The sequence below is a fragment of the Gadus morhua genome, chromosome 16, assembly GCF_902167405.1.
Source record: "Gadus morhua chromosome 16, gadMor3.0, whole genome shotgun sequence".
Classification (NCBI taxonomy): domain Eukaryota; kingdom Metazoa; phylum Chordata; class Actinopteri; order Gadiformes; family Gadidae; genus Gadus; species Gadus morhua.
The window spans coordinates 18,053,958-18,081,702 of record NC_044063.1 but is presented as its reverse complement, the minus strand read 5'-3'; the positions used below and the strand labels follow the sequence as shown (position 1 = coordinate 18,081,702).

The 27,745-nt window shown below is 46.7% G+C and overlaps 1 protein-coding gene across 4 annotated transcripts in view; it reads left to right on the top strand.

Annotated features, from left to right (window-relative positions):
* LOC115561364 (uncharacterized) overlaps positions 1-27,745 on the top strand; it is a 46,229-nt gene that overhangs the window by 9,128 nt on the left and 9,356 nt on the right. For 3 of the 4 annotated variants that reach the window (XM_030381397.1, XM_030381394.1, XM_030381396.1), the window contains 18 exons: positions 168-342; positions 1,456-1,598; positions 2,249-2,425; positions 3,117-3,247; positions 3,524-3,681; positions 4,265-4,585; positions 4,846-5,184; positions 5,298-5,446; positions 5,778-6,009; positions 7,396-7,566; positions 8,017-8,174; positions 8,286-8,426; positions 8,730-8,877; positions 9,593-9,720; positions 10,122-10,247; positions 10,405-10,594; positions 11,131-11,202; positions 20,927-21,040. In XM_030381397.1, coding sequence (XP_030237257.1) covers positions 168-342; positions 1,456-1,598; positions 2,249-2,425; positions 3,117-3,247; positions 3,524-3,681; positions 4,265-4,585; positions 4,846-5,184; positions 5,298-5,446; positions 5,778-6,009; positions 7,396-7,566; positions 8,017-8,174; positions 8,286-8,426; positions 8,730-8,877; positions 9,593-9,720; positions 10,122-10,247; positions 10,405-10,594; positions 11,131-11,202; positions 20,927-21,040 — 3,073 coding nt within the window. The remainder of the gene's footprint in view (positions 1-167; positions 343-1,455; positions 1,599-2,248; positions 2,426-3,116; positions 3,248-3,523; positions 3,682-4,264; positions 4,586-4,845; positions 5,185-5,297; positions 5,447-5,777; positions 6,010-7,395; positions 7,567-8,016; positions 8,175-8,285; positions 8,427-8,729; positions 8,878-9,592; positions 9,721-10,121; positions 10,248-10,404; positions 10,595-11,130; positions 11,203-20,926; positions 21,041-27,745) is intronic. The other variant, XM_030381398.1, reaches the window with a different exon arrangement.

Genomic DNA, 27,745 nt, shown 5'->3' with positions numbered 1-27,745 from the left:
CATAAATCCCAGACTTTTAAAAGGCTCCTATTTTACCACAAAATGTGAGGGTGATTAGCCATTAGCAGCGATTTCAAAATCTAGCCTCTAGTGATTCCTCACAAGAGGGAATGGCCATCCAGATTTTGAAATGTCTTTGTCTTAATGATGTCCAATCACATCTGTAGGTCCTGTTTCGTGAATACGGTTGGCCAGAGAAGAAGCCAATCAATGCGATGTACCGTGTGACATCGCTGGCCTACTGCATGGCGGATTACTCTTCAAAGGGTTCAAGGTTGACATCATTCAAAAGGACCCATAGAAACCAGCAAGCCAGAGAGACACAAGATCCCATAGGGTCAGGTGAAGAATACAAACTAACACAGACAGAGACACACAAACACAGTACCCAAGACCCTCGCGCACACAGGCACACACTCACACATGCACACACTCACACATGCACACACACACACACACACACACACACACACACACATACACACACACACACAAACACACACACATACACACGCGGACACACACACACACACACACACACACACACACACACACACACACACACACACACACACACACACACACACACACACACACACACACACACACACACACACATATTGAGTATCCTTACTCTAACTTACACCACAAAGGCAAATAGATTTACTATAGTCTAATGGCCATTGCTTATATAACATTCTTAATTTGCATAACATATAACACTGCTTTAAGGACCCTGGGTCTCTAATGCTTACACAGAATAGACACACACATGGCTGGCCGTACAATGGTCTCAATTAGAACTCAGGTTGTTGTTGTGTTTTCCTTTTCTTGTCTTGAATTTATAATTCAGGGTTACGGAAAACAATTAGCTCAGCTGAAAAAAAAAAATACAAGGACTTAAATCATTTATAGGTTATTTTGTCATTGATCTCAGCTCAGGGGCAAAACAAAGGGGCTAATGAGGGAAATTGATGTGGAGTCCATCGAGTTGACTCAGGGGCCCAGACAGTGTAGACGATGTCGTTTTTTCTTCACCGGTTTCTCGTGGGACTAAATGAGACGGCCTCGTGGTTAAAGTCCCTCCTGTGTTTACCCTTCGGCCCCAATTCTGCGGAAAGTATGTGTTTATGACTCGCGTCAAGGTGTGTACAGAAACGCCTTCTTCATGTAAACAAGGACTTATTCGGTGGAAAAATAAAAAAACATTGCATGCTTCATGGTGGGATAATACAGTTTAATTCGAGTGATAAACTTTGTGTTGTTTGTGTACTAAGGTAAATCAAGTTTCAGTAAATGCTGAATTATCAATTATACTGATGCTTGGCTTGTCTGCCTGTGTACTTGCGTATGTACATGTGTGTGTATGCGTGTGAGTGTGTGTGTGCATGTGTTTGTCTGAATACCTGTTTGTGTATGTGTGAATGTGTGTGTGTTTGTGTGCCTTTGGTCCAGTGGGGTGTGCGGAGCCGACCGATGAGTTCTGGGATTATGAGAAGCAGGTGGACCTGGAAGCCTTCAGCACCAACACCTTTTATAACCTCCTGCTGAAGCAGAGCCTGTCCGTCACGTCCCGCCTGGGACAGCTCACCACCGAGGTCAGCATCCGACACACACCCATGCATGCACACGCACACACACATGCACGCACGCGCACACGCACGCACACACAAACGTGCGCGCACACGCTCACACACACACACACACACACACACATGCGCAAACTTGCACGCACACACTCACAGAAACCCACTCGCACGCGCTCACGCACACACGCGCACACACACACACACAACTCTCATCATTCACACAGGTTAGACAGAAACATGATTCAATGTACTAGGTTAATTACTGACAACACAATCACAATCTATCAAAACATGAACAGTGCTTGATTCAATTCACTCCCTCCATCCCTGCAGGCACTTTTAGCTCTGATATCTCTTTTTCTTATCCGATTCGTGTCATTTCTCCCAAATTCTATTAAGTCCCCTTGGCAAAGGTCAAGTGAATGGAAACAGATTGGATGTTGGACTTGGATGTCTCCGTTTCAGCAGCCACACCCCTCTCTCCACCTTCGGCTAGTTCCTGTTTTTGTGCTTTGGCCAGACAGAGAGTTGTTGGTAACAGTCCTCGGGGCGGCCTAGGTGATAAACGTGTAAGGAGAGTAGGTCAAACTTGGTGTGTGAGCTCAGTATACGACAATGTATAAGGTCGATGCACCTTGTGCGTGTGTTCCGGCCTATAGGTGAAGGAGCTGTACCAGGGGGTGCTGGAGAAACTGAGCTCGCTCCGCCCACACTTGCCCGTAGAGGAGAGGGGAGCAGAAGGCTACGACAGGCTCAGGAGGGAGGTGGAGAGAGAGGCTGGACGCCGGCAGTCCAAGGCCACGCAGCTCAGGGTACTGCTTGACTTTCAACTGCAGGTTCGTTGATGTGACATCGCAAGATAAACACACACACACACACACACACACACACACACACACACACACACACACACACACACACACACACACACACACACACACACACACACACACACACACACACACAGACACACTTCCTCTCCTCTTCGTTGTCCCACAAATCACCTTTTACCAAATTAATACCTAAAGTTGGATGGCCGAATCTGGGTTGCTGTACTCTGCTACAGAGATATATGTTGTTTTTTTAAATTGTTGTATGTTAAATGTTACATTTTATTGTCATATTGTTTTAGAGTTTTATGTTATTTTTTGTTATATGTATGACGTCTACTGCGTAGATGAATGATGCTTGCCAAGTCGTAAGAATTTTGCTGTGCTGAAGCAATTTGGAACATGCAACAATAAACACACTTTGACTTTGACTTTGAGTCAGTATCTTAGGGGAAAGTATCTCCGTCTCTGTGTAGTCTCTCATCGGAGGCTCTGCTATAATCTAGTAGGACTGCTGACGTCACGTCTCATGCAAATCATTGCATGAACACATCCCTAGCCGATGACAGAATACAAACCAAATAACCACCGGTTTAATCAATTAGTATCAGTCCAATCAAAAAACGTAAAAAATGATTTTATGGAGGAAGGCCAAGGCCATTTGGCTGTATTGACACATTGTAATGAGGTCCTCCAGGTGCTCCAACAAGAGGGTCAGATCCAGAAGAGGGTCCACAATGTGTTCACAGCCCGCCTGAAGGAGTGCACCAGGCTCCTGGCCAGGACCTGTAACCCTCCCCAGCTCCTTGGGGAAGAAGCCCTTCCAAGGTAGTGGCTCCATCTTGATGACGTTAATCAGTTAATCAGAGGATCCACTTGAGTCTATGCTAATTACAACTCAGCCAACACTCATTCTAATTACAACGCTCCTGAATTTAAATCATGATAGTAGGCTACTCATTATGAATGTAGTCAATACTATCAAGCCTGTGATGTTAATGTGGGAATCATCAACATGAAGTAGAGCCCAATGTCCCATATGTTGCTCAGCAAACAGCTGTTTTAACCAAAATAACTAAGACTTTCTTCTATTTGATGGATCAGTGTGGTGCAGAGAGTGTTGTCGCTGGTGGAGGAGATGGAGGAGCTGTTGTCTGCAGAGTCCAAGCGGCTGGGGGCCTGGGGAATGCTGGGAGATGGTACAGGGGCTAGGCTACTGTGCCCAGACACCGGGACGGTGCTCACGAAGGAGCACATTATTGGTGAGCCTAGCACTAAGGCTACTGCTAAAAGTAACGCTTATGCTGGCACAAATAATGGCACATATTTACATTATTACATTGCATTACACTTATTAAGCAGACACTTTCGTCCAAAGCAATTTACAGTAAGTTCATTCAACAACGAAGATATACAGCGAAAAGTGCATGAATCATTGAAGTAGATACAAATTCACACATCGATTTTTTTTTTTTTAAGAATGAGCATCTGCTACACTTTTTACAAACATTTAAATTCAGCTTTGGATGACTTTACCCTGTAATGGAGAGCTATGACTTTAATACAACTCTTTAAGTTAAACAACGCCATCTGTTTGTCAACTCACTATTATTAATAGGCTTACCATAAATAAGTCAAGCAGTAAAAGTTACATTTTGTTTGCCTGACATCATTTGAATATTTTAAAGATAAACAACACCATCTAGTGTTGGTCAACACTAATATTAAAATAGAGGCCACTGATAAGGCAAACAAACCTTGACAAATAGAGCAGTTAGCATCTCCTCACCCTCTTCTTCATGAAGAAGCACTGAACCGAGCTGTGGTTTCACGATCCCTTCACAGAAACAGGGGGTCAGCACAAAATGGCCGCCAAACAAAACTCAACCCTAGCAAACAACCAGGAAACACTGTACTGCTCCTCTGCAGGTCGTGCGGGGGAGTCACTGAGAGAGGGAGCGGTGCATACTGATGCAGTGACTGGTCTAATGAGGCCTGCTCCTAACTGCCATATGTTGCTAGGGGGCGGACACATCATGCCAGTGCCCCCCGACTACTTCCTTCACCCCCACACGGGCAGGGTCATGCCCATACATGGCAATGTGGCCTATGACCCTGCCTGTTCTGCTCTTGTATGCACTACCGACCTGTGCAGAGTAAAACCAGGTAAGACTATGGTTCCGATGTCCTGCGCAGCACATTACAGGTTTGAAGCATTAAGTATTTTGTATCAACCATTCCATACAAAATGCGTTCCAGGGGTACAGCTAGTGGTGGGTAACATCCAATAACTGGCCACACTTTTGTTTCAACAAAATGTTTGTTTGTATGTTTATAATTGGTTTTAATTTGTTTTATGTGTTGTGGTTATTTCAATGTTCTCTGCCGCCATAGAACAAACAGTGACATCAATCTTTCGTCTGCAGACGACAACAGGAAGTGTGAGGTCCCGCTCCTGCCCTTCGTTCCCTACCCAACCTTGCGCCACTCCAACCAGCCCATGCCGTGCTCCAAGCTCAGAGGCCTGAGGCCAGGCCAGAGACTGCAGCTCGGGTCCCCCATGGCAGACCCGGTCACTGGGGTCCCAGTGCCCATCCTTGGGGTCACCATCCACCCCCAGAGTGGGCTAGTGTACCCACTGGGAGGGCTGTATGCCTGCCCTCTCACTGGGCTCCGGCAGCACATACAGATGGGTTCACCCTTCTTGGACCCGCGTACAGGCAGCATGATGCTGACCACCGGAGTCAGCCTGGACCCAATGACAGGTCAGATGAAGTATTTTGGCACGCCTCATGGCACATTATCATGCCAAGTTAGGGTTTGTTTGTGCTGCTTAATCGAGCCACTGTAACGTAATGTTTGGATGTTTTTGTTTTAGGAATAGTTGTGCCAGTGGGCGGGGTTGTCCTGGCTGATTCATTCATGGAGCCTATGAGTGGACGGCTGGCGAGAGTGGGTGGGGCCAGTTTAAGGGCGGGCCAGATGGTGCCTCACGCAGGAGGATTTCAGGCATTCCTTGACAGCAAGGTAAACTTTACTTTACCCTAGTAAACATTTGGACAGGTTACACAACTATCGACAGAATACAAAGATTGGATATTTTAAATATTGTATATTCTGTCTTTCTCCTCCCGTTTTGCTCGCATAAAATGTAAAAAAAATAAAATGAGGAAAGACTATAACCTCTCAAGATGGGCAGGATTTATGCTGGCATGCTTTGAATGATGTAGTAATGTTCAGAAATCATATGTCTGAAGCAAATATGAATTAATATATATCAGAAGAAAAGTGCTTAGAGTTTCATAAAGTCTATAAATAATAAAGTGATGGCCTGAGGGGGGGGACTTTCTTTGAGCAGGTCCTGTCATCCCGGGCCACAGTGCTGAATCTCTTGAAGGGTCTGACAGAGGGCTGGACGTCGGGCAGTGAGAGGGGGCATGCTGGCAGCCATGTTGACCATGTGAAGGCCGCTGCCAGGGATCTGGAGATGGCCTGGGGGAGGAGCCTTCACTGCCTGCTGCAGCTGCAGACACGCCTCCAGATCCTGATTGACTGGAGCGCTGGCCTACAGAGGGACGGGGGCACTCTGGGTGAGAGGAGGTTCAGGGTGTGGTCTTGTAAATATTAGCCAATATATAGCCTAATATAATTACAAAAAGGTTTAGGGAAAGGTATTCATTGATTTGTAATATCAGTGGGTTATTCATTGATTTCGAGTCAAATTCTGATTCAGAAGATCAATTACTTATGGGTTATTCTTGCTGCAGAAAGCCCACGTTACGGCACAAAACATGCCACATAAGTAATTTGAAAACAATAAAAAAATACCCCAGTACCAGTATATCAGATCTAAAATACAGCAGTGTCTCAGTTCTAATTTTTATTACAATTACACCAAAGTCTGTGCCGCAATATATGCCACTCGATCAGCTCAGCAGCTGATTTATTTGGCTTATGTCTTCTAGTGACAATGATGATCTATCTTCGTTGCATTTACATTTTATTTATTTACGTCGAACCTCCATGGTCCTGAACTCTGTGTGGATGGGAGAAACAGGGGGACAATCCCATGGCATGTCAGCATTAATCATTGGAGCTGATAATTAGCTAGGTAAAAAGACAGACCACTCCTAGTGAATTACTGTCAGCTCCACTGCACCCAAATTAACTGTCCAGCATCTATGGCCTCTAACTGCTGTCTCATTTCTGCCACGACCAGCCTGATTAAAAATACTAATAACCACAAGAGCCCAGTAGAGCTTTGCTTATGCTTTCAGCTGCTGCCTACAGTATTTACACACGGCACAATGATTGCACATTGATTAGTTCCAAATTGAGACCACATTATAAATACTGTATACATAAAAGCTAACAATGATCCCAAAAACTAATTAGTGTCTACAAATTCTATCATCCCAATATGCTCACTGTGTAGACAAATGAGAAATAAAAAATGCCATCATTCTGTAATCCTTTTTATGTCGAGGGACATTTTGCTAATCAAAATATAGACAAATGTCAATCACCAAAGGGTCTACAATAATACAATGTAATGGACATTTTTAAATTGAAATACTTATTTTCCATTGATAGTCAGTTACCTATCTACCACCATGTGACCATGTCATTTGGTGCCATTGGGCCTAGTTCTTATGTTTGGCCATTGCCTTTATACCCTGCGGAACTCTGCTTATCTCGAATCATATCCAATTTTTGTTTCCCTATCCACTGAAAAACAACAGCTCTGTGTATAAATAAGGAAGTAATAAACTACATAGTGGTGCCCATTATTGCAACATAATAATAAAAAAAAAAAAAAAAAAGTAAAAAGCATGACAGCCTGGAATGGTTCATTTTATATGCAGTTCTGTTGAAAGGCACAGGTTCCCAATTATCGACCAATCAGAGTCAAGTATTCGACAATGATGTGATATAATCCACAGTAATAACCTGCTGACTGAATCTGTCCACGCCAGGCCTCATGCAGCTCCCAGGATGTGACATGTGTGTGACAGCTCTGCTGGGGCTGGAGTACCCCGACCCCATGGGGTCTGGCCTGAGCGTGCCGGTCCTGGGCTCTCAGGTCGACCCCCTCACTGGGTCCACAGTGCCTCTGGCGGGGACCATGGAAGACCCCAATGGAAAAGGTCTGATGAGCAGAGAAACAAATGAAGTCGATTGGATAGAAGTTGAGATCTATAGAGGCTTTCAAAGAGCGCAGATAATGTCATTAGTCGATGGATTATAATCGTATAATTATCATATTAACCCTGGTCTGAATTGCAATGCCAGTTCCGCCTTTGAACAAGGGAGTTTACTTGTAAACAAACTTTGAATCAAATATAAAAATAATTTGGTCAGACAAAACGGAAAAATTGCAAATTGTGCAACTGATATTTTACTGTAATGCATTGTCCATTCCCTGGACTCAACCTAACAGCTGTGCTAATGACAACATCATTATGATATGATTATGATCATATCGTAATCATATCAGGCTGATGAGATGATACAAAAATAACCTCTAATGTGGTTTGCAGTGCAAACAAGCATGTGACTACAGCCACGGCTCTCCGTTCTGTTATGGTGGTTCCCAGGACTGGTACCCATCCGGATCGGGGCTCTGACCGTGGACCCGGTCACTGGGGTATTGGCGCCAGTCGTCGGCGCCAGGTTGGACATGTCAAGAAAGAACATTGTTCCAGTAACAGTGTCCAACTGGACGGCCGCCTATGATCACACAGATACCGTCCAGGTGGGATGGTTTCAACAGCAAGTTGACACATGTTTCAACAATCTTTCTTGTTCGTTTTTTTATTCCGGGGTGTGTTATTGGGTGATATCGGGTTGTGCAACTGTTAAACAGATGGAGGCTCTGCAGAAGGAAGTGTTTTTGAGGAGTCAGTACTGGCAGCAGCAGGGCCAGAGGGAGGAGAAGATCCTCTCTGATCTGGACATGGCTCTGCTCCACTTCCTCGGAGAAGCCATGCAAGCTGGCTCCGCTCAGGTCAGCTGGCTGTAGGCTGCTGGCACTGTGTGCTGGGCCGTTTCCTTGTTACACCGTTTTAGGCAAACAGCCGATATTCCCTGCTGCATCGTGTACACAAAACAAGATTTCTAGCTTTCCTTCAAACTGGTTATAATTCATCACTGATAATCCAAATGCTATCTGGCATGGACATTTTGTTGGCCCCGGGGCACGTTAGGAATGACAGACTAAGGTCAACGGCAACTTGGCAACAACAAGGAGCGCCGATGTGATTGAACAAGCGTTCTGTGAACAGAAATGTGTCTTTGTGTGTGTGTGCAGACCAACTGGACAGAGTCGGGTCGGTGTCTGCGGGAGGTGGGGGTGGAACTCCAGGATGACGCCCAGTGTGAGGCTCAGAGGAGGGTGGTGCAAGTCGCATTCCTGTCCCTCCTGCTGCCAACTCCTGTCCTACACATCCTCACACAGGGTAGGCCTTCAGCTGCAAGACTAGAGTCCTACTCATCCTCACACAGGGTAGGCATTCAGCTGCAAGACTAGAATCCTACTCATCCTCACACAGGGTAGGTCTACAGCTGCAAGACTAGAGTCCTACACATCCTCACACATGGTAGGTCTACAGCTGCAAGACTAGAGTCCTACACATCCTCACACATGGTAGGTCTACAGCTGCAAGACTAGAGTCCTACACATCCTCACCCATGGCAGGTCTACAGCTGCAAGACTAGAGTCCTACACATCCTCATACATGGTAGGAATATAGATGCAAGACTAGAGTCCCACACATCCTCACACATGGTAGGTCTACAGCTGCAAGACTAGTGTCCCACACATCCTAACAGGGTAGGCCTTCAGCTGCAAGACTAGAGTCCCACACATCCTAACAGGGTAGACCTTCAGCTGCAAGACTAGAGTCCCACACATCCTCACAGAGGGTAGGCCTTCTGCTGCAATACTAGTATACACATCCTCACACAGGGTAGGCCTTCAGTTGCTAGACTGCATATGCATGTGTATATTATAAAGCATATTGGATAGAACTTCATATCTCTTCAAATTATTACATGAGTCTTTGTTCTGTGCCAATCACGAAATCCTCAGTGTGTGTGTGTGTGTGTGTGTGTGTGTGTGTGTGTGTGTGTGTGTGTGTGGGTTTGTGTGTTTGTGTGCATGTGTTTGTGTAGGGGACGAAGAGGAATGGGAGCTGCAGTGTGTCTGGCACTCCCAGCTCATGTCGTGCCTGGACAGCATTGAGGTCACGATGGAGCAATTGCACTGCGGTCAGGAGAAGCATTTCCCGAAACAGGATGTGGTCAGTCCTTGAGCACCACCCCGAATACGCTTAATTTCATCCAAGGGAGGCTAACCCTTAGAAATCCTTGCATTGAGAGTTAGTCATTTAGCAGACACTTATTCACTTTTAGAGGGATACAATAACATTTGGAGTACATTTTTCCAAACAACAGAACAGTGTGCGGAGCAGTCATAGGAATAAGAAAGATAGTGAGGTTGGTATTTGTTCTGGGAAAATCTGAGATCAAACCCTTCGAGAATCTGAGATCTAAGCTGAACTTCAAAAACAAAGAAGTTCTGTGAAAGAAACATTTTCTGCTCTATCCATATCAAAAATCACCTCAATACCGCAGGCCAGCTGTTTCATCCCTCTATTTCCATTTGTTAAATTGATTAAAGTCCTTGTCTCTTGGTCCCCAGGACTGGGATCTGAGACAGAAGGAGCTCTCACAGCAGTTCTGCTCCAGACAGGCCGAGGTGGAGACAGTTTTGAGCAGCCTTCAGTCCACGCGTCATCTCTCCCTGCTCCGCTCAGACACTGCACAAGTACCAACTGAAAAAAACACCCACTACATCTCAAGCAATCAATGATTGATTGCCTGCATCTCAGTATTTTTTTTTAACATTCTTTGCTTTATTATCACAGACTTACAAACTACATGACATGAAGTGAGCAGCATATGAACTATTCTTCTCTGTCCAGGCTGTGTTGGGTCGTAAATTCTGGTACAAGCACTATGGGCTGCCCCACCACGACAGACTCAGATCGGATGTGAGGGTGGTTGGCTTGGCTCAACAGAAGGCTCTGCCCATCCTGGAGAGGCTCAGACAGCTGCTGGAAGACAAACAGCCCATGAGCCTCTCCCCAAGCACCTACTGGCAACACATTGGCGGTACTAGGCTGAGCCTACCTAAAGTGTTAAAAAGTCTTAATTATATCATGTGTAATTTAGGGCCTAAAAAGGTGTTAAAAAGGCTTCCATATCATTTGTATAGGTCTTCAATATATTAGGAAATGAAGAAAAAGAGTAAAAACAAACCAATATATGCCAAACCTTTATGTTTTTTTAAGTTTGTGTTTTTTCACTGCGGCGGTAACATCATGCACGTCCAGGATATTTTTGTTGTATGATAAGCAGCACTGCTATGTTGAACATCTCAATAAATTGAGTTTACTTACTTTTACTTACTCACATATGCTCTTATTATTGTATCCTCATAAGGAGCACATTGTATGTTGTATCAGGATAATGCACATACATACAAAGCCATATTTAGTTGTACTAATTTTCTTGCAATTTGGAAAAAATATATATACCAGTTTTATGTTGATTGGAGAGTAAGTACTGAAACGGTGATAGTGTTGTGATAATCGCCATTGTAATTTCGTCCAATTAAACCACTGACAGTTTTGTCTTCCTGTTTCCAGGTCTTTCAACCAAACAGGCGTACGGGTTAGAGATGTCTAGAGCGTGGACAGCCTCTGTGCCCGTGGTGAAAGGTCAGAATGATTTTGTATCCTCCGTTGTGTCATTACACAGTCAAAGGACTCTTTGGAGAAGAGGCCTACAAGCTAAGATCACTAACAGGCAGCCTTTAGCTCTTACCCCGAGCTTTGTCACACCATCCTCACCAAAAGACAGAAGCTCTGCCTCGCAATATGACATTTCTACAATGGATTAGAAACAACAGCGCTATAGAGAAACTCAATAGGTACAGGTTGCCTAACCCTGGTGGGACTTTTGTAAGCCCCTGAAATGACATGGATTTAGTTGCAGGAGAGAGGGAGGGACTTCTGATGGAGGGATGTCCGCTTTGGAAATGGCTTTGTCAAATTCGTCGTAAAAAATGTAAATATTTATTCAATTTTTTAGTTGTTATTCTTGTCTTGTTCATATTCTCGTCGCTCCGGTGACTCCAGCTACATTGTGCAGACGGCAAAACCAGACAGAATCAAAAAGATTTTGAATTATTAGTGTTAGTGGTAATCCAAAGAATCCCACCCTTCTCTTCACCCATCCGCCCCGGGTACCGCCCTAGGCGGTACCCTCTTTAGGAGGAAATGATCACTCCTTCACACTAGGAGAAAAACAGGAGAATGCTGAAAAGCATAAAACAAATATGTGTTGTGGTAACTCGGTTAGGTAGGAAGGCTCAAAGCAAGGACCAGGCAGGGTGTGAGGGTCCAAAGCCTCAAACGGCGGTTTATTGCACTCGGTATCAAGCAGTTTCTCAAGCGCACGCTGTACATCCAAGTCGGGGGGTTGCTCGAGTCGTGGTCCACGTGTCCGCCGTGCGGCTCACGGTGCGGGGTCTCGGTCCTCTGCGTCGTCCTCTCTTCCACTCGACTCTCCTCGTTCTGTCGGCTGGTGGCCTCCTTTTAACTCCTGGGTGCCTCCCGCCCAGGTGTTCCTCGTTTCCCCGATTGCGGCTCTCCGGAGGACGGGGTATGTCGCCGGCTGTTGGCCACCGGCGGTATATCCCGGCCTCGACTCTCCCGAACAGGGGGCGTGGCACCGGGGGAATGCCACACACTCCCCCCCTTTGCCTATGCCCCTCCGTGCGCGGGGCCCAGCCCCCGCACGCATCTCGGCGGGAAAGAGCGTCGGCGTTGGTGTGTTCCCGCCCCGGCCTATGCTCCACGGTGAAGGAGAAGGGCTGGAGGGACAGGAACCACCTCGTTATCCGTGCGTTCGTGTCCTTGGCGGTGGCCATCCACTTCAGTGGGGCGTGGTCCGTCACCAGGACGAACTGGTGTCCTAGGAGATAGTAGGTTAGTTTGTTGACGGCCCACTTAATGGCCAGCGCTTCCTTCTCCACCGTGCTGTAGTTCCGCTCGTGGGGGAGGAGCTTCCGGCTGAGATAGGTCACCGGGTGCTCCTCTCCGTTCCGGGCCTGGGACAGGACCCCACCTAGTCCCACCTCGGACGCGTCTGTTTGAAGGGTAAAGGGGAGGTTAAAATCAGGGGTGACCAGTAGCGGCTCACTACATAAGGCCCCCCGTAGGTCCTCGAAGGCCCTCGTCGCGGCCTCCGTCCAGTGGACCCTATCCGGGAGGGCCTTCCTTGTGAGGTCGTTCAGGGGGCAGGCTAGGGTGGCATACCCCGGGATAAAACGCTGGTAATACCCCACCAGCCCCAGGAACGATCTCACCTGCTTCTTGGTCTGGGGTTGGGGCCACTCCCGGATAGCCGCCACCTTGTCCTCCTGGGGTCGCACGTTCCCCCTCCCCACCCGGTACCCCAAATAGGCCGTCTCCTCCCGCCCCAACCGGCACTTTGCAGGGTTGGCGGTCAGCCCGGCCGCCCGTAGGCCGTTAAGCACGGCCCGCACGTGCTTGACGTGTTCGTCCCAGCTGGCGCTGTGGATGATTATATCATCGATGTATGCCGCGGCGTAACTGCTGTGCGGCCTTAGGACCTGGTCCATCATCCGCTGGAACGTAGCGGGGGCCCCGTGGACACCAAAGGGCAGGACAGTGTACTGAAACAGGCCCCCCGGCGTCGCGAAGGCCGTCTTCTCCCGGGATGACGGTGCCAGGGGTGCCAGACCTTGGCCATTCGGTCCCTGACGAGCTCCACATGTTCGATGGTGGTCCGGTGTGGAGAGGGATGACTCTCCCACGCCTCCTTCGCGAGGTCCAGTATTCCACGGGGCCTCCTCCCATAAAGGAGTTCGAAGGGCGAGAACCCCGTGGAAGCCTGGGGCACCTCACGAATGGCGAAGAGGACGTGGGGGAGTAACTGGTCCCAGTTCTTCCCGTCCGCCTCGATGCTCTTCTTGAGCATCCGTTTGATGGTCTGGTTGAACCGCTCGACTAGCCCGTCCGTCTGCGGGTGGTATACCGAGGTCCGGAGCTGGGAGACCTGTAGCAGTTTTAGTAGCTCCTTGACTACGCGGGACATGAAACACGAGCCTTGATCGGTGAGGATCTCCTTTGGGAGCCCCACCCGGCTAAAGAGTAGCACTAATTCTCGGGCTACCGCCTTGCTAGTCGCCGCACGCAGTGGGAGGGCCTCGGGGTATCGGGTCGCATAATCTAATATGACGAGGAGATATCGATGACCCCGGCTCGTCCTGGGGAGGGGTCCTACAATGTCCAGCGCTATTCTTTCGAAGGGGGTCTCAATAATGGGCATCGGTATGAGCGGGCTCCGCTCCACTGCCCGCGGGGCTACGCGCTGGCAGTCGGGACACTCCTGGCAGTAACGCGCTACGTCTCTACGAACCCCGGGCCAATAGAACCGCGCCACCACCCGCTCTCGCGTTTTGTCCATGCCCAGATGTGCGCCGAGCAAGTGTGTGTGGGCCATGAACAAAACCTTCGACACGTAGGGTCGCGGTACCACCAGTTGTTGTATTACCTCCCCCCCGCGCACGTCGACCCTGTACAGCAACCCCCGCTGAGTGCAGAAGTGGGGGTGGGTCAGGTGGCTCACTGAGTCCCTCACCTGACCGTCGTGGGCGACCACATGTCCCCACGCGTGCCGCAGGGCATCGTCCCGATGCTGGGCCGTAGCGAACTGTCCCGGACGGGCCGAGTTCTCCCCCCCGGCCTGGGCGAAGTCCGATAGCTCAGTTAGGGGGGAGCTCTCGGGCTCCTCGGGGGTGTTCCCCCTCTCGGAGGCGGTAACGGTGTCGGAGCTGGGCCCGGCTCCGTCTCCCGGTACCGGGCGTACCTGGTCCCCGGTAGATCGGGGCGGGCTTCCCGGTGCCGACGGACCCTCTCCTCCGGAACCCGGCGTGTCGTCCGTCTCGGTCCGCGTGGCGGTCGGTCGGCGGGTCGCTCCCAGGGCTGGTCCGTGGTCGGCGGCGGTCGTCGGGGCGGGTCCGGACTCCGACCCGGACTCTCGCGTCGGCGGGCGCCTTGCCCCTCGCTGGGCCGGGCGTCCGCTTCGGCCGGCGGGACGGTGCAGCTCTCGTCCCCCTCGGTTCCCCCTCATGGAGCTCCAGAAGCGGGTGAAGATGGGGCAGTCCCGGCCGATCAGGAACGGCACCGGAAGGGTCGGTACTATCCCGGCCCGGGCGACGAAGACCCCCTGTGGTGTGCGTACTACCACGTGGCAGGTTTCGTACGTCCGGGTGTCGCCGTGTACGCAGGAGACCTGCATCGGGGTTCCCGGTCTGCCCCCGGCTAGGTCGGCCCTCACCAGGGTCACGGCGCTCCCCGTGTCCAGCAGGGCATGGGTGTCCTGGTGCATCACCTTGATGGGGACGGTGGGGGAGTCCTTGTCGCCCTGTGTCCAGCAGGTCGCCAGCATACAGGTGGGGCGGTCTCTCGGGGCAGTGCAGGCGGAGGGCATGGGGACGTCCTGTCGGTCGGGACAGTCCCGGACCAGGTGTCCCCGTTGTCCGCAGTGGTAGCAGCGCCGGATCTCGGGTTCCCCTCGTTCTCGGGGCGGGGTGGACGGCCGGGTCCTCGACGGCGGTGTTGGAGTCTCTCTCCGGGTGGCCCGGGGGTTGGGCCTCGGGCCCGCCGCCAGCCGCTGGGCCACCTGCCAGTTCTCCAGCTGGCGCACGAGGTCGTCCACGGTCTCCGGGTGGTGGTGGGCCAGCACCCTCCGGGCGTCGGGGGGCAGCTGTCGCACGACGTTGTCCACCACGACCCGATCCACGGGGCTGGGTCCCGCTCCGTCCACCAGCCACCTCCGGGCTAGCCGACATTGGTGGGCCACCTGGGTCCGTACGAGTCCTCGGACGTCGAACGTCCACTCGTGGAAATTTAGGGCCTTCGCAGCAAGGCTATGTCCATAGTAGGCCAACACGGCCGCCTTGAGTGCGGGATATAGGCCCGCGTCCCCGGGGTTGATGTCCTGACTCGCCTGCTGGGCGGGTCCGGTTAGAAACGGGGCCACTATACAGGCCCACTGGGCCTCTGGCCACCCCTCCCGGGTTGCCACCTGCTCAAATGTTTCTAGGTAGGCCTCGACATCGTCGTCGGGTCCTAGCTTTGTGAGCCGGCTCGTCGGGGCGGTGATCGGCGGGTCGCGGGTGGCCTGCTGGGTCAGGCGGAGCACCGCCTCCGTCAGCAGGGCCAGGCTGGGGTCCGACTCTCTCGGGCCGGCTGGTCCTGCGGCTGTCCCGGGGTTCTGCATCTACGTCCGCGGGTATTCACCTCCGCGAACGGAGGAACCGCACCGGGGAAAAAAAAAAGAGAAAAAATCCCAAAACGAAAAGCCACTGCCCAAAACGCGGGGTGGGGTCCTTACCGGGAGCCGTGCGTGGACCGAGTTGCCCGCATCCTCCACCATATGTGGTAACTCGGTTAGGTAGGAAGGCTCAAAGCAAGGACCAGGCAGGGTGTGAGGGTCCAAAGCCTCAAACGGCGGTTTATTGCACTCGGTATCAAGCAGTTTCTCAAGCGCACGCTGTACATCCAAGTCGGGGGGTTGCTCGAGTCGTGGTCCACGTGTCCGCCGTGCGGCTCACGGTGCGGGGTCTCGGTCCTCTGCGTCGTCCTCTCTTCCACTCGACTCTCCTCGTTCTGTCGGCTGGTGGCCTCCTTTTAACTCCTGGGTGCCTCCCGCCCAGGTGTTCCTCGTTTCCCCGATTGCGGCTCTCCGGAGGACGGGGTATGTCGCCGGCTGTTGGCCACCGGCGGTATATCCCGGCCTCGACTCTCCCGAACAGGGGGCGTGGCACCGGGGGAATGCCACAGTGTACATGTGCATATTTGGGTAGATATCCCGATAACTTTATATGTGTAAATGACCGGATAAGCAACTTCCGGCCACTGTGGGGGGTCATTGATCCAGTCGGATGGGGGGGAGACTGATGGGTCATGATGGATGACCGGTCAACCTTCATTTATCAAGGTATCGCAAGCACTCAGGTGTAGGAAAGGTAGCAAACTTTCTCTTGGTTTTGTTTGACACAAAATGGTTGTCATCCACACTTACGTAGATTGCATTGACTAGTGGATCTGAGGTTTTCTATCCCCTAACAAGGAGTGGGGCCATGAGATTTTGCGATGTACCCGTATTTGCCAAGCTGGAGTGGTTTGCCTAGCCTTTTGAATTACTCCGGTCATGCGGAAAAGCACACAGTCAGATACCCGGGCGGGTACGGAGTCGGGTTGCCAACTGCCTACTATAACCTCCTACCCCTTGATTGGCCTAAATTGGTTCAGCCCAATTTATATAGACTATATATATATGCGTTTCCCTTGTCCAGTATATTAACTGCTATTCTACTATGATCACCATATGGCACTCTTAAAAGTCCTAGATCTGATAAGAGCAGTAGATCATTTGGTGATCATGCCACTGGTGAGATCACCTGTCATCCAAAAACAGGGGATCTTTGGATCACCATGGTGATCTTTGAAACCATTGCAATTTGGTTTAGAAGATGCAAATATGGATAATCCTGCAAATAAGATAGCATAATAATTTCGTCTGTATATTCACATGACACAATAACCGCCATGGCAACCCACTCCGGACTGAAGGGGTCGTGCCAGAAGGACACAGCCTAGCCAAGCCATGTTCACTTATTCAGAGACGCTGTCGAAATTATCGGAAAACTTTGATGCGATAAAATATCTCTAATGCTAATTATTTCCTTAAAGAAAAGTGATTTGGGAGGTTTAACACTGGTACCAGTATGTGTCATGTCAGGTAGCCTCTGTGCTATCGCAAGTGTTTTAAAACTGAGGGTTAGGGTTGGTTGCAATTCACATACTTCAATTGTGTATCAAGAAATAATGGCGTATTCACCATATCCCGTATTTTGCGTCATTTGCACAGTGGCAGCGGATATCCCGTGCAGAGTTTACTTAGTCAAAGATTCCAGTCACCTAGCCTTACAATCTACCAGACTCCATCTACAAGTTCAAGCTCATCTCACTTCCTCTGGAATAAGGATCCGGCCATCCTCCCAATCAGACAGCACCCCTGATCCATGTCAGGCCATCTCAATAGCTTATCTTCTGGCCAAATATTGGGCAATATCTTATTTCCCAATATCGGGCAGGTTTGATAGGTGCCTGACAGAGAGGCAACTTATGTCAGCTCCATTGAGAAATGTTTCTCAACAAGAAGGATAGCTTCTGCTGATGTGTCATAGTTTAATTACTATGATTGGTTTTAGGTCTACCCACGCACATGCACATTTTTTAAACATCCGGCAATGGCACATTACCATCCAACCCCATGCATTCCCACACTGTCTAGCACTTTCCCCCTCGGTGCCCAAGCATGGTATTGCAGTCTTTTTTCTGTCATATTACAACGGCGTGGATTTGTTTTCTCTCTGTAACAGCTCGGGATGAACCAAAAAGGGTTAGGGTTAGCAATCCAGCAAGTGTTAGATCCTCTACTACTTTATATGCTGAGACAAGGGGCTGGTTCCCTATGACCCTTGGGGCATGTTCTGTGAGGAATGGGATCGGTCGAAGGCGGTTGTATTGCAATTTAATGTTAAACCAACAACGCATTTAAGTCAGTGACCATTTTAGCGAAGGTCACTGCAATCAGCTGTTTCTATTGGTTAGAGCGTTGGGCCGCAAATATTGATTTATTAAGCACATACATGTTCAACGAATAGACCCATGGATCCAGGATATACAGCAGATAAAGTGTCACGCATGGGACAGCTTCAAGTTGTTCCAGCCTGAAAGTAATTACAACTTTTGAAGGAAATTGTGAACAGCTGCTCCTTCTCTAGGAGAGCGAGTGGTCTCCCCTATGTCTCTCTCTCTCTCTCTCTCTCTCTCTCTCTCTCTCTCTCTCTCTCTCTCTCTCTCTCTCTCTCTCTCTCTCTCTCTCTCTCTCTCACTCCCCACCCCAGCTTTATTACCTTAACCCGATTATGACTCTTGAGTGGGAACAGACTTCCTGTCAAGCACTCCCAGCACACGATGCATCCTGACCTTCTGCTTAACCCCCAACGGAAAAATGATAGGCAATGCAATTTATTTATATTGCACTTTTCATACACAAGGCAGACTCAAAGTGCTTCACATAAACATTGTCATACAATAAAATTAATTAAAATTGAATTAACAGAAAAGAAAACATTATGCAACATTTTTTGTAAAATAGATAGAAAATAAAGGCAAAGTTAAGAAAAAACATTTTAGAAAGATCCCTCTGGTAAAAATAGAAAATAAAGGTACATTTAAAAAGGCGCTTTTTAAGGTGCAATGTATTTTAAATTTAGAGTTGGGGCAAGTCTTAAATCCTCATGGAGTTTATTCCAGCTATTTGTTGCATAGTAACTAAATCCTGCTTTCCCATGTTTTGTGTTTACTCTGGAGATAATTAACAGATTAGTCCCAGAAGATCTTAGTGGTCTAGAAGGCTTTTGTAGTGGAATCATAGAAGTTAAATATTTTGGCCCTAAACCATGTAGCGATTTACAGGTTAGCAACATGATTTTAAATCAATTCTCTGAAGCCAATGTAACGATTTAAGAATTGGTGTAATATGTTCAAATTTGTTGGTCTTTGTTAGAACTCTAGCAGCAGCATTCTGAACAAGCTGAAGTTTCCTTAGAAGATCTATGGGACGATAGTCATTTGGTGATATCGATACATAGATTTGTGTGTCATCGGCATAGCAATGATGGTCAATATTGTTATTTTGCATGATTTGCTCTATTGGGAGCATGTAGATGTTGAATAAAGAGGGCCCCAAGATCGAACCTTGTAGGACTCCACATGTCACGTTGGTTGATTCCGATACAAAGTCGCCAATGGAAACAAAGTAGTTCCTATTTTGTAGGTAGGACCTAAACCAATTTAAAACTGTGCCTGAGAGCCCCACCCAGTTTTCTAACCTGTCCAAAAGTATTGCATGGTCTACAGTGTCAAATGCAGCACTGAGGTCTAGTAGCATTAGTATTGAGGTTTTGCCAGAGTCTGTGTTAAGACGGATGTTGCTTACAACTTTAATAAGAGCGGTCTCGGTACTGTGTAGGGGTCGAAATCCTGATTGGAAGCTGTCATAGCAACCAGTTGATGCCAGGAAGTGATTAAGTTGCAACAACTTTCTCAATGATTTTACCAATGAAGGGTAGATGAGATATTGGTCTGTAGTTGTTAATAATAGAGGCATCTAGGCTCCGCTTTTTTAAAAGGGGTTTAATAACTGCAGTTTTCAAGGCTTTTGGGAAATTGCCTGATTGGAGAGAGTTGTTAACTATTTGCAATATGTCTATTGCTAGGCAGTCAAAAACATTCTTAAAGAGGTTGGTAGGTAAAGTATCAAGGCAACAGGTGGATGGCTTTAGTTGTGTCAATGTTTCCACAAGAGTTCTAGAGTCTATGACATTAAGGCATGTCATCATTGCCACGTTACTTTTGCCATTTTTGTTTGAAGTGGAGATATTGATGGAGCGTCTGATGCCTTCAATTTTATCAGTATAAAGTGCTGCAAACTCATTGCATTTCTGCGTGGAATGGAGATCGAGAAGGCGATCGGGAAGGCGAAAAATAAAACTGACCTGGTCAGGTCGCATGCCATGCTAATCTCTGGGGCTGACCTTGTGTCTTCAGGTTGACCACATGAGTTTGACGGATCGCCACAGTCACCCCGCAAATAAGGCATACACTCTTGTCTTTCACAGTAGTAAAAAATAATTCTTCCTCCCCATCATTGTGAAAATTATAAGTTTTCTTTCGCTTTTCCTCCATGTTTTTCTTTATTTTGTGGGTAAACCCCGCATCTAGCTCCAGATTTAAGTTGTGCTCGCTAGTTTGTCTCAGGAAAGAGAACGCATGATATTAAACTTTCCAGACAAGGTTTGAGTTCGTAAAACATGTATTTATTTATGTTATGTTAAACATTGTGTATATATACTGTATATATATATATATATATTTTATTTTTTTCATTTGAGCTATTTTTAGAACATGCTCTGCGGGCGACTCACATGGTCCCTGGGGGTGACCAGGTGCCCGCGGGCACAGTGTTGGCTACACTGTCTAGCGCAATTTCTTCGTCAAGATGTATCTGAAAAGTAATTATTATTATCATTAGAAGGATGATCTGTATCTGTTTAGATGTTATTTGATTTTAAAATAACATTGTTTATATCTTTTTTTTGTTGAATGATATCTGAATTTTACTGATGCTATTATTTTTCCGTCCTATGTGTTGAGAGTATGGCCTATGTGTTATGTGTGGACCCCAAGAAGACTACCGGACTACAGCGTTCTCAGCCTTCAATATACAAATAAACAAATATTATGACTTAATCTCTGACCATTTCATTTTTTCCAGGAATCTCTTCCCAGTCTTTGAGGGAGCAAATCAAATCACAGTCCCAAGATTCGGCACTGCCCGCCAGTCCACAGACCAACCCCCACACCGCATCATCTGGAAACCCTTGTCAAGGTATAATTCCCATATCCATTGTTTGACATTGGTTTTATGGCACGGCTGACGAGCGGCTGAGTGAAAGTGCTGATGGGCTGGAAGGAGACGTGATTAGTCACACGCTTGGTGCATGTTGCTTAATACATCTTTTGCCACACCTAGTGGCCCTCATTTATCAAACGAGCGTACGACAGAAAACGTGCGTAAAATGGACGTACACTCATTTCAACGTTGAGCTTGGCATTTATCAATTTGAACGTGAGCGCAGGCTGCGATGAAATCTCACGTCAGGTCTGAGCTTGTGTACGCAAGTTTTTTTGGCGCAACATACGGGTATTTCACTGATGAATAGTGCAGCACAAGTAGCCCATGTTGCACATCTGTATAAATTACTAAATAAATTGGAATTAGCCCAGCCGTTCAAACAATTACAATCAAGTCAGGCCTAATTAAAAACAGTATTGCTATGAAAATAATTAGAATGTGGCAGGTGAAATGTTTATTCAGCTGTCTATATAAACAGAAGATTTGCCAAATGGGTGGTCGAGTCTCAGCGATGGCAGATCTGGCTCTGTTAGAGGACCTCAACGCACGTCTAAGACGAGAGAGAGTTTTTCGAGACCGTGCCGATTTTTTTATGGAGAGCGATGAATGGCTCTTGAGTCGTTTCCGTCTCCCAAGGCATCTCCCGATGGAGCTATGCAATGCTTTTGGAGCCACAGTTAAGGCGAGAAACTAGGCGATCAAACGCAATACCTGTGCCAGCGCAGGTGTGCTCTACCTGGGGGTTTTTGGCCACCGGGACCTTTCAGCGGGAGATCGGGGACAGGTCTGGTATTTCCCAGCCAAGTATTAGCCGAACCATGCCAGCAGTTTTGGCAGCTATAATGTTGCTCTCCGAACGTTATATTAAATTCCCATACAATAACGATCAGCAAACTGGAATCAAACGGGATTTTTATGCTATTGCTTTGTTTCCAAATGTGATTGGTGCGGTTGATTGGTATACCCATGTGCGTATGAAGCCACCATCTATTAATGATTACGCGTAGGCCTACATCAACCGCAAAAGCTACCATTCAATTAATGTTCAGATTATTTGCGATGCCAAAATGTCAATCCTGAACATGGTAGCCCGATGGCCTGGGGGCACGCACGATTCTTTTATTTTCCAAAATAGCAACGTTGGGCATCGTCTACATCAGGGCGCACTACATGGTCAGAGTCATCTCCTCGGTGAGTTACACTGCAGTCACACTTTTTTTTCTCTTGAAAAACGTCTAAGACATCGCACTAAAAGTTTGATGTGATTCATCTAGGTGACAAAGGCTATGCCCTGAACGAATAACTCCTCTGGCTCATCCGAACACGGATCAGGAGCGCAACTTCAACAGCGCTCACACGCGCACAAGGGCAACAGTGGAGCGATGTATAGACCAATCATGAGATTATTTGTGCCATTACTTTGTAACACGGAAGCTGTAGATATATATTTTTTAAATAATTGCAAAGGCCTTTTTACCACTTCCATGACTGGTCTGGAGTGCATCGGTGTCTCCTCCGCCACTTATGCCCGAAATGGAGGGAGACCCGATGAGACCAGCCACTCGCTCCTCAAATGCCGTCAGTTCAAGGCTAGGGTCCACCCGGCCTCCTCCCGTTTCTTGCTTGGCCCACTTCACAGCCACAACACGTTTTTTGGTGCTGAGCTTCATGTCGGACCATTTTCTAAACCTTATTCGGAATAAAATTACTTTAACGCAATGCAAACAATAGCATATATGTGAAATGTTTTAAGCTGGATAACAGAAATTTTACATTTAATTTATTATTTAGCCTAATTAATTTAATTAACAAACCTCTTCCGTAGCCCGATGAACATTGGAAACACTATTCACTGCAACATTTATTTCCTTCCATATAGCATTCTTTTGCTTGCCTTTAATGCCAGCTTTTAGGCTACCAAACAAAACCAGACGGTTCGCATCCACCAGTGACACGAGCGTCTCCATTTCGGTCTCGGAAAAATTCCTCTTTTTTTTTTTTTTGTTTCTCCATGTCGTAAAAGTTAGGGGCGAGACTTCTGAAGACGTGCTTTTATATGGGCATGTTACGTTAATTACGATCGATCTCAGCCGCCATATTTATCAACACCAAGATCCTTCGTACGCTGGGATTGGTGTGATACGATAGTTTCGTGAATCTCACGTTGGTCCTATCCAGAGCTATAGAGAGAGAGTTGCGACACGCTATGATCTCGCCGACAGGGTGGTCACGTGGTTGTCACGTGGTTCATGTAAGCCTCAATAGTTCCAAACACGCCGTGCAGTCAATGTTATTCTATAGACGGGTTTCTGTGCAACGTCATCGCAGATGTGCGCGCGCAGCCAGGGGGCAGAAAGCGGGACATTTGTCATTTGTTTACCAGTGGAGTCAGCGGAGAACGAAAATGACAAGGAGCTGTTGTGCTGTAAACTGCACGAATCGGCAAAAGGATGGATGGAAACTGTTTAATATCCCGAGAGGATCTCATCCTTTTGCCAAGAGAAGAAGAAGATTGTGGCTCCAGGCCATTAAAAGGGCGGATTGGGGTCCCGAAGGTCCTAAAGGCGGCGAGAGTCTGATGCTGTGTCTGTGTCCGAGTCTGCAGCTGTGTTGATGGATGTGAATATAGCAGCTTCTGGACAAATGTTTTTGAGGGCCTGAAGATCTTCCGTTGTAATTGCTGAGTGAAGGAGGAAATGTATGTGTAAGGATTGTCACATAAGAGGGAGCAATTTTAAAATAACATTTAGGCTATGATTTTATTAAAATGCTTGATCTGTAAATATTGCGTTTAATTTATCCCTGCAGAAAAAAAAAGTGAAATTATTTGTGCATTATTACATAAATTCAGTGTGCGAAATACTCGTCAATATTCGGGGGGTTTGTAGGCCTATTTCTTCCTCACTAGTTTTTATTTTTAATATGCGGATCGAGAGCGAGCGAGTATGCGAGAGAGAAACAGGTGCGCACCAGATTTCACGTTGCAGACCGACACCGGCAAAAACTGAAACAATTAGTTGAAGAGAGGAAAAACACAGAATATACAGAGATTTATGCATTTATATGTCCAAGAGACGTCAGGACGTGAACGAGGGAGGATTGGATGGTGGCTCAGGTTTAGTGAAACTGTCATTGTCAGCAGCTGCTCCAATCACACACGTCACAAACTTTATTTTGAAGGGACAGACAGATGTTGATTTTGGTAACAGTGACTTTGTTGCCCACACACATTACGTATGTCGGCTTTTGTCTTATCCTCTGCAATGAGGGGTGGGGGGGGGGTGGGGGGGGGGGGTGGGGGTATTTCGCACACTGACTAAATTATACCAATATATAATAGGCTAATAGCCGTCACTCTCCTGAAGATTCAATCCACTGCGGACGGTTGTGCGTAATAGTTCACATGTATCAGCGCGTTAACTAACATTAGGACCGTGCTCCTGATATTGGAAACATCTAAAACAACCGTCAAAACCTGGTAAGTTGAGTGAAATTCATGGACATTTCAGTAAGTGTTTTTATGATTTGTGATGCAATGAAAAACAGCGATTTTTCAGTAAAATTACATTTTATTGCAACTGTGTCAGGGAGAACTTACAAGCAATACGGCATCTACATTGATATCAGTTCACTCCGAAGCAGGCTTTTGCCCCCTGACTGCGCGCGCACCTAGTATTGTTTGTACACAAGAAACCCGTCTATGGGACGACAGCAGAGATTTCAATATTGAATGGTAAATATGAATGAAAAAAACACATACAAGTATTTGTCTGACTGTTATGTGATTATTGCATATTTGTTAATGTCAGTTTTACCTTTAGAGTGGTTAGATACGATTTTAAGATTGAGGGAAAGCTTCACGTTCGTGTTAGCATACTGGCTTAACCTTAACTTTTACCCTACATCTGTATTGAAATCAAAGTAATCAAGATGTTTTACCATGATCATTTTAAGATATGAGCCACACAAAGTATCAAATATATTAAAGTATAACAACTCATTACGCTTGGATGAATGAAATCGTTTTTATTTTTATTAAACAATTAGTATGACAAGAACAAGTGAGTGTGATTGTGTTAACAGATTCAACAATGGACACGGCAGGGAACACTATATAATATACTTAGGGCAAACCATTAACATATAACGTTGCAAATATACTATACTTTATGCCATTATAATACTTATAATAGCCCTGAGCAAATTCAAAATTGGTTTAGATCAATGGTCATACCATGGTTGGCTGTGCAGCGTTTGGATGCTCCAATCGGTCCGGGAAGGGTTACCACATGTATGGCTTCCCCAAGGACCAAGAGCGCAGGAAGAAATGGATGGCAATGGTCAGCCGTCAAAACGTACAAGTGACAGGGGTCAGCAACCGTCAAAATCTATGTAATGTAATTAATGTTCACATCACTTGATAGCATTTCAAAGGGCATAATAATTCTAAGTGTAGAGAATTATGACTTTTCAATGATATTTTAAGTGCAATGGAAACTGATCTTACAAGCCTACCTATAAAAAGGTACACTTTGAAGATGACCAATTCACTGCCACAAAAAGAGAAGGGATGTTGAAGCTGAGGCCCGATGCAGTCCCAACAGTTTTCATTCATCGCCCTAAGCCGAAGAGGAGGAAACCCCCTTCTGTGAGGGTGCCTCCAGAACCAAGTGCAACGGACCACACATATTTCATCAAATTAAACTTCGGTATGATCCATGCAGCCAACAATATTCCCCATTTCATGTAATTCAAGGATAGACTACACTCCTAATGAGATTACATAATTCATATTTGTACATTCAGTTTAAAAAACAACCAGAGGTCAGGGATTCACTGAGGATTTGCACACAATGTAGATAATCGACACATTTCTACCCAATTAACAATTGCCGGTAGATCCATTTATACATTTTATTGGTTTCTGATTGTGGCAGATGATTTAATTCACATTACAGAAATGATTCGCTTTAATTAATTTTCTTACATTGGAGATGACAGTAGTTGCAAATGCAAAGGCAAAATACATAAAACAGCAACATTACCTTGTAATTATTACAGAGATTGAGGGAGAAATTTATGTGGATTTCAAGAGCGATGAAAAGGACATGACGGGAAACACCGAGAGCAATCAAGAGGCCACTTTGCAAGGGGCAGGTGATTCAGGGGCAGCTGCTCCAGGGCCAGTTGCTCCAGGGACCAGACTGCCAGGGACTGATGGGGCGACTGGAGAAGTTAAAACGAAAAAGCCATACAGGTTAAATTCACCGCCCATCATAATCAGCATTGTTGAAGCGGCGGCATCTGTAGGGCTTCATGTGCTGAACATCACCCTTTCCAGGATATAATTAAACAAACACTGTTATTTCTACTAGCTATCGCATCATAAAACCCGTCCTTAAATCAACCTAAATGATCCTAATCAACCAACATAAATAACTAACTAAATAAAAGTTTGATTCACTACTGAACTTCGTAATTGTTGGTGTAGATACCTTCACATGGCGAAGTCGAGCTCACAAACCAGCAGGCAATAGGTCGTCTACCAAGATAAAAATATATATATGATTACGCTGTGCATTTATAAATAAATGTCAGTATATGCATCATAAAAGGAACTCTAATACAATAGACAGTTGACAATTCAAAAGAGGTAGCTATTTAATCAATTTACCCCTGGAGATACCTTCACAGGTGGTGAAGTCGAGCTAACAAACTAGCAGGCAATCGGTCGTCTACCAAGACAAATATATATATAATTACGCCGTGCATATTCAAATAAATATCATTATATGCATCATAAAGGGCCTCTGATACAATATAGACAGTTGACAATTCAAAAGAGGAAGCTATTTAATCAATTTACCGCAGAAGTTACTCGACGGCCAGCAATGAAAATGGATGATCTCCTACGCCGTAAAATGGTTGTTTGGAACTATTCGAGGCTCCATACCCCGGAAGTCGGCGCTACAACGGAGTCCAATGGAAGTGTCGCCACTCTGTTATATCTACCACTCTGGTCCTATCGTAAGATGAATCATGCGTTCAGATTTGCGATAATTTCTACGTTCGTTTGATAAATTATGGAGGTAGATTTGTGTCTTTATTATGCAATCAAAAATAATAGGTTTGAGAGCAAAACTTTCCACACTGCAATCAAAAAATAGGTTTGAGAGCAAAACTTTCCACACTGCAATCAAAAAATAGATTTGAGAGCAAAACTATCGACACTGCAATCAAAAAATGTTTTATTGCAAGATAAATTAATGTGATAACAAAAATATTAATGGGAATCCAAAAGTTTTGTTTGCAAATCCAAAAGTTTTGTTTGCGAATCCAAAAGTTTTGTTTGCGAATCAAAAAGCTTTGTTTGCGAATCCTAAAGTTTTGCTTGCGAATCCAAAAGCTTTGCTTGCTGTTGAGCTGAATCTCGTGGGCGGGACTATACGCCGAAAGATGTAAGACGCGTCTCTATTGGCCAGTCTCGATCGGAGTGACAGCTTGGCAACATCCACAGTTAGTAACGAGAGAGGGAGTTCTATTTCATGTAGGCTACGCCGTCTAGGCTTCGCCTTATGGGCTTGTCCCGTGCGCGCGCTTGCGCACCCTGAAAATCCCGTAGGTCTCCCTGTCAGCCGACAAGGAGACCATGGCAGAGGAGAGCAGGGCGTTGTTGAC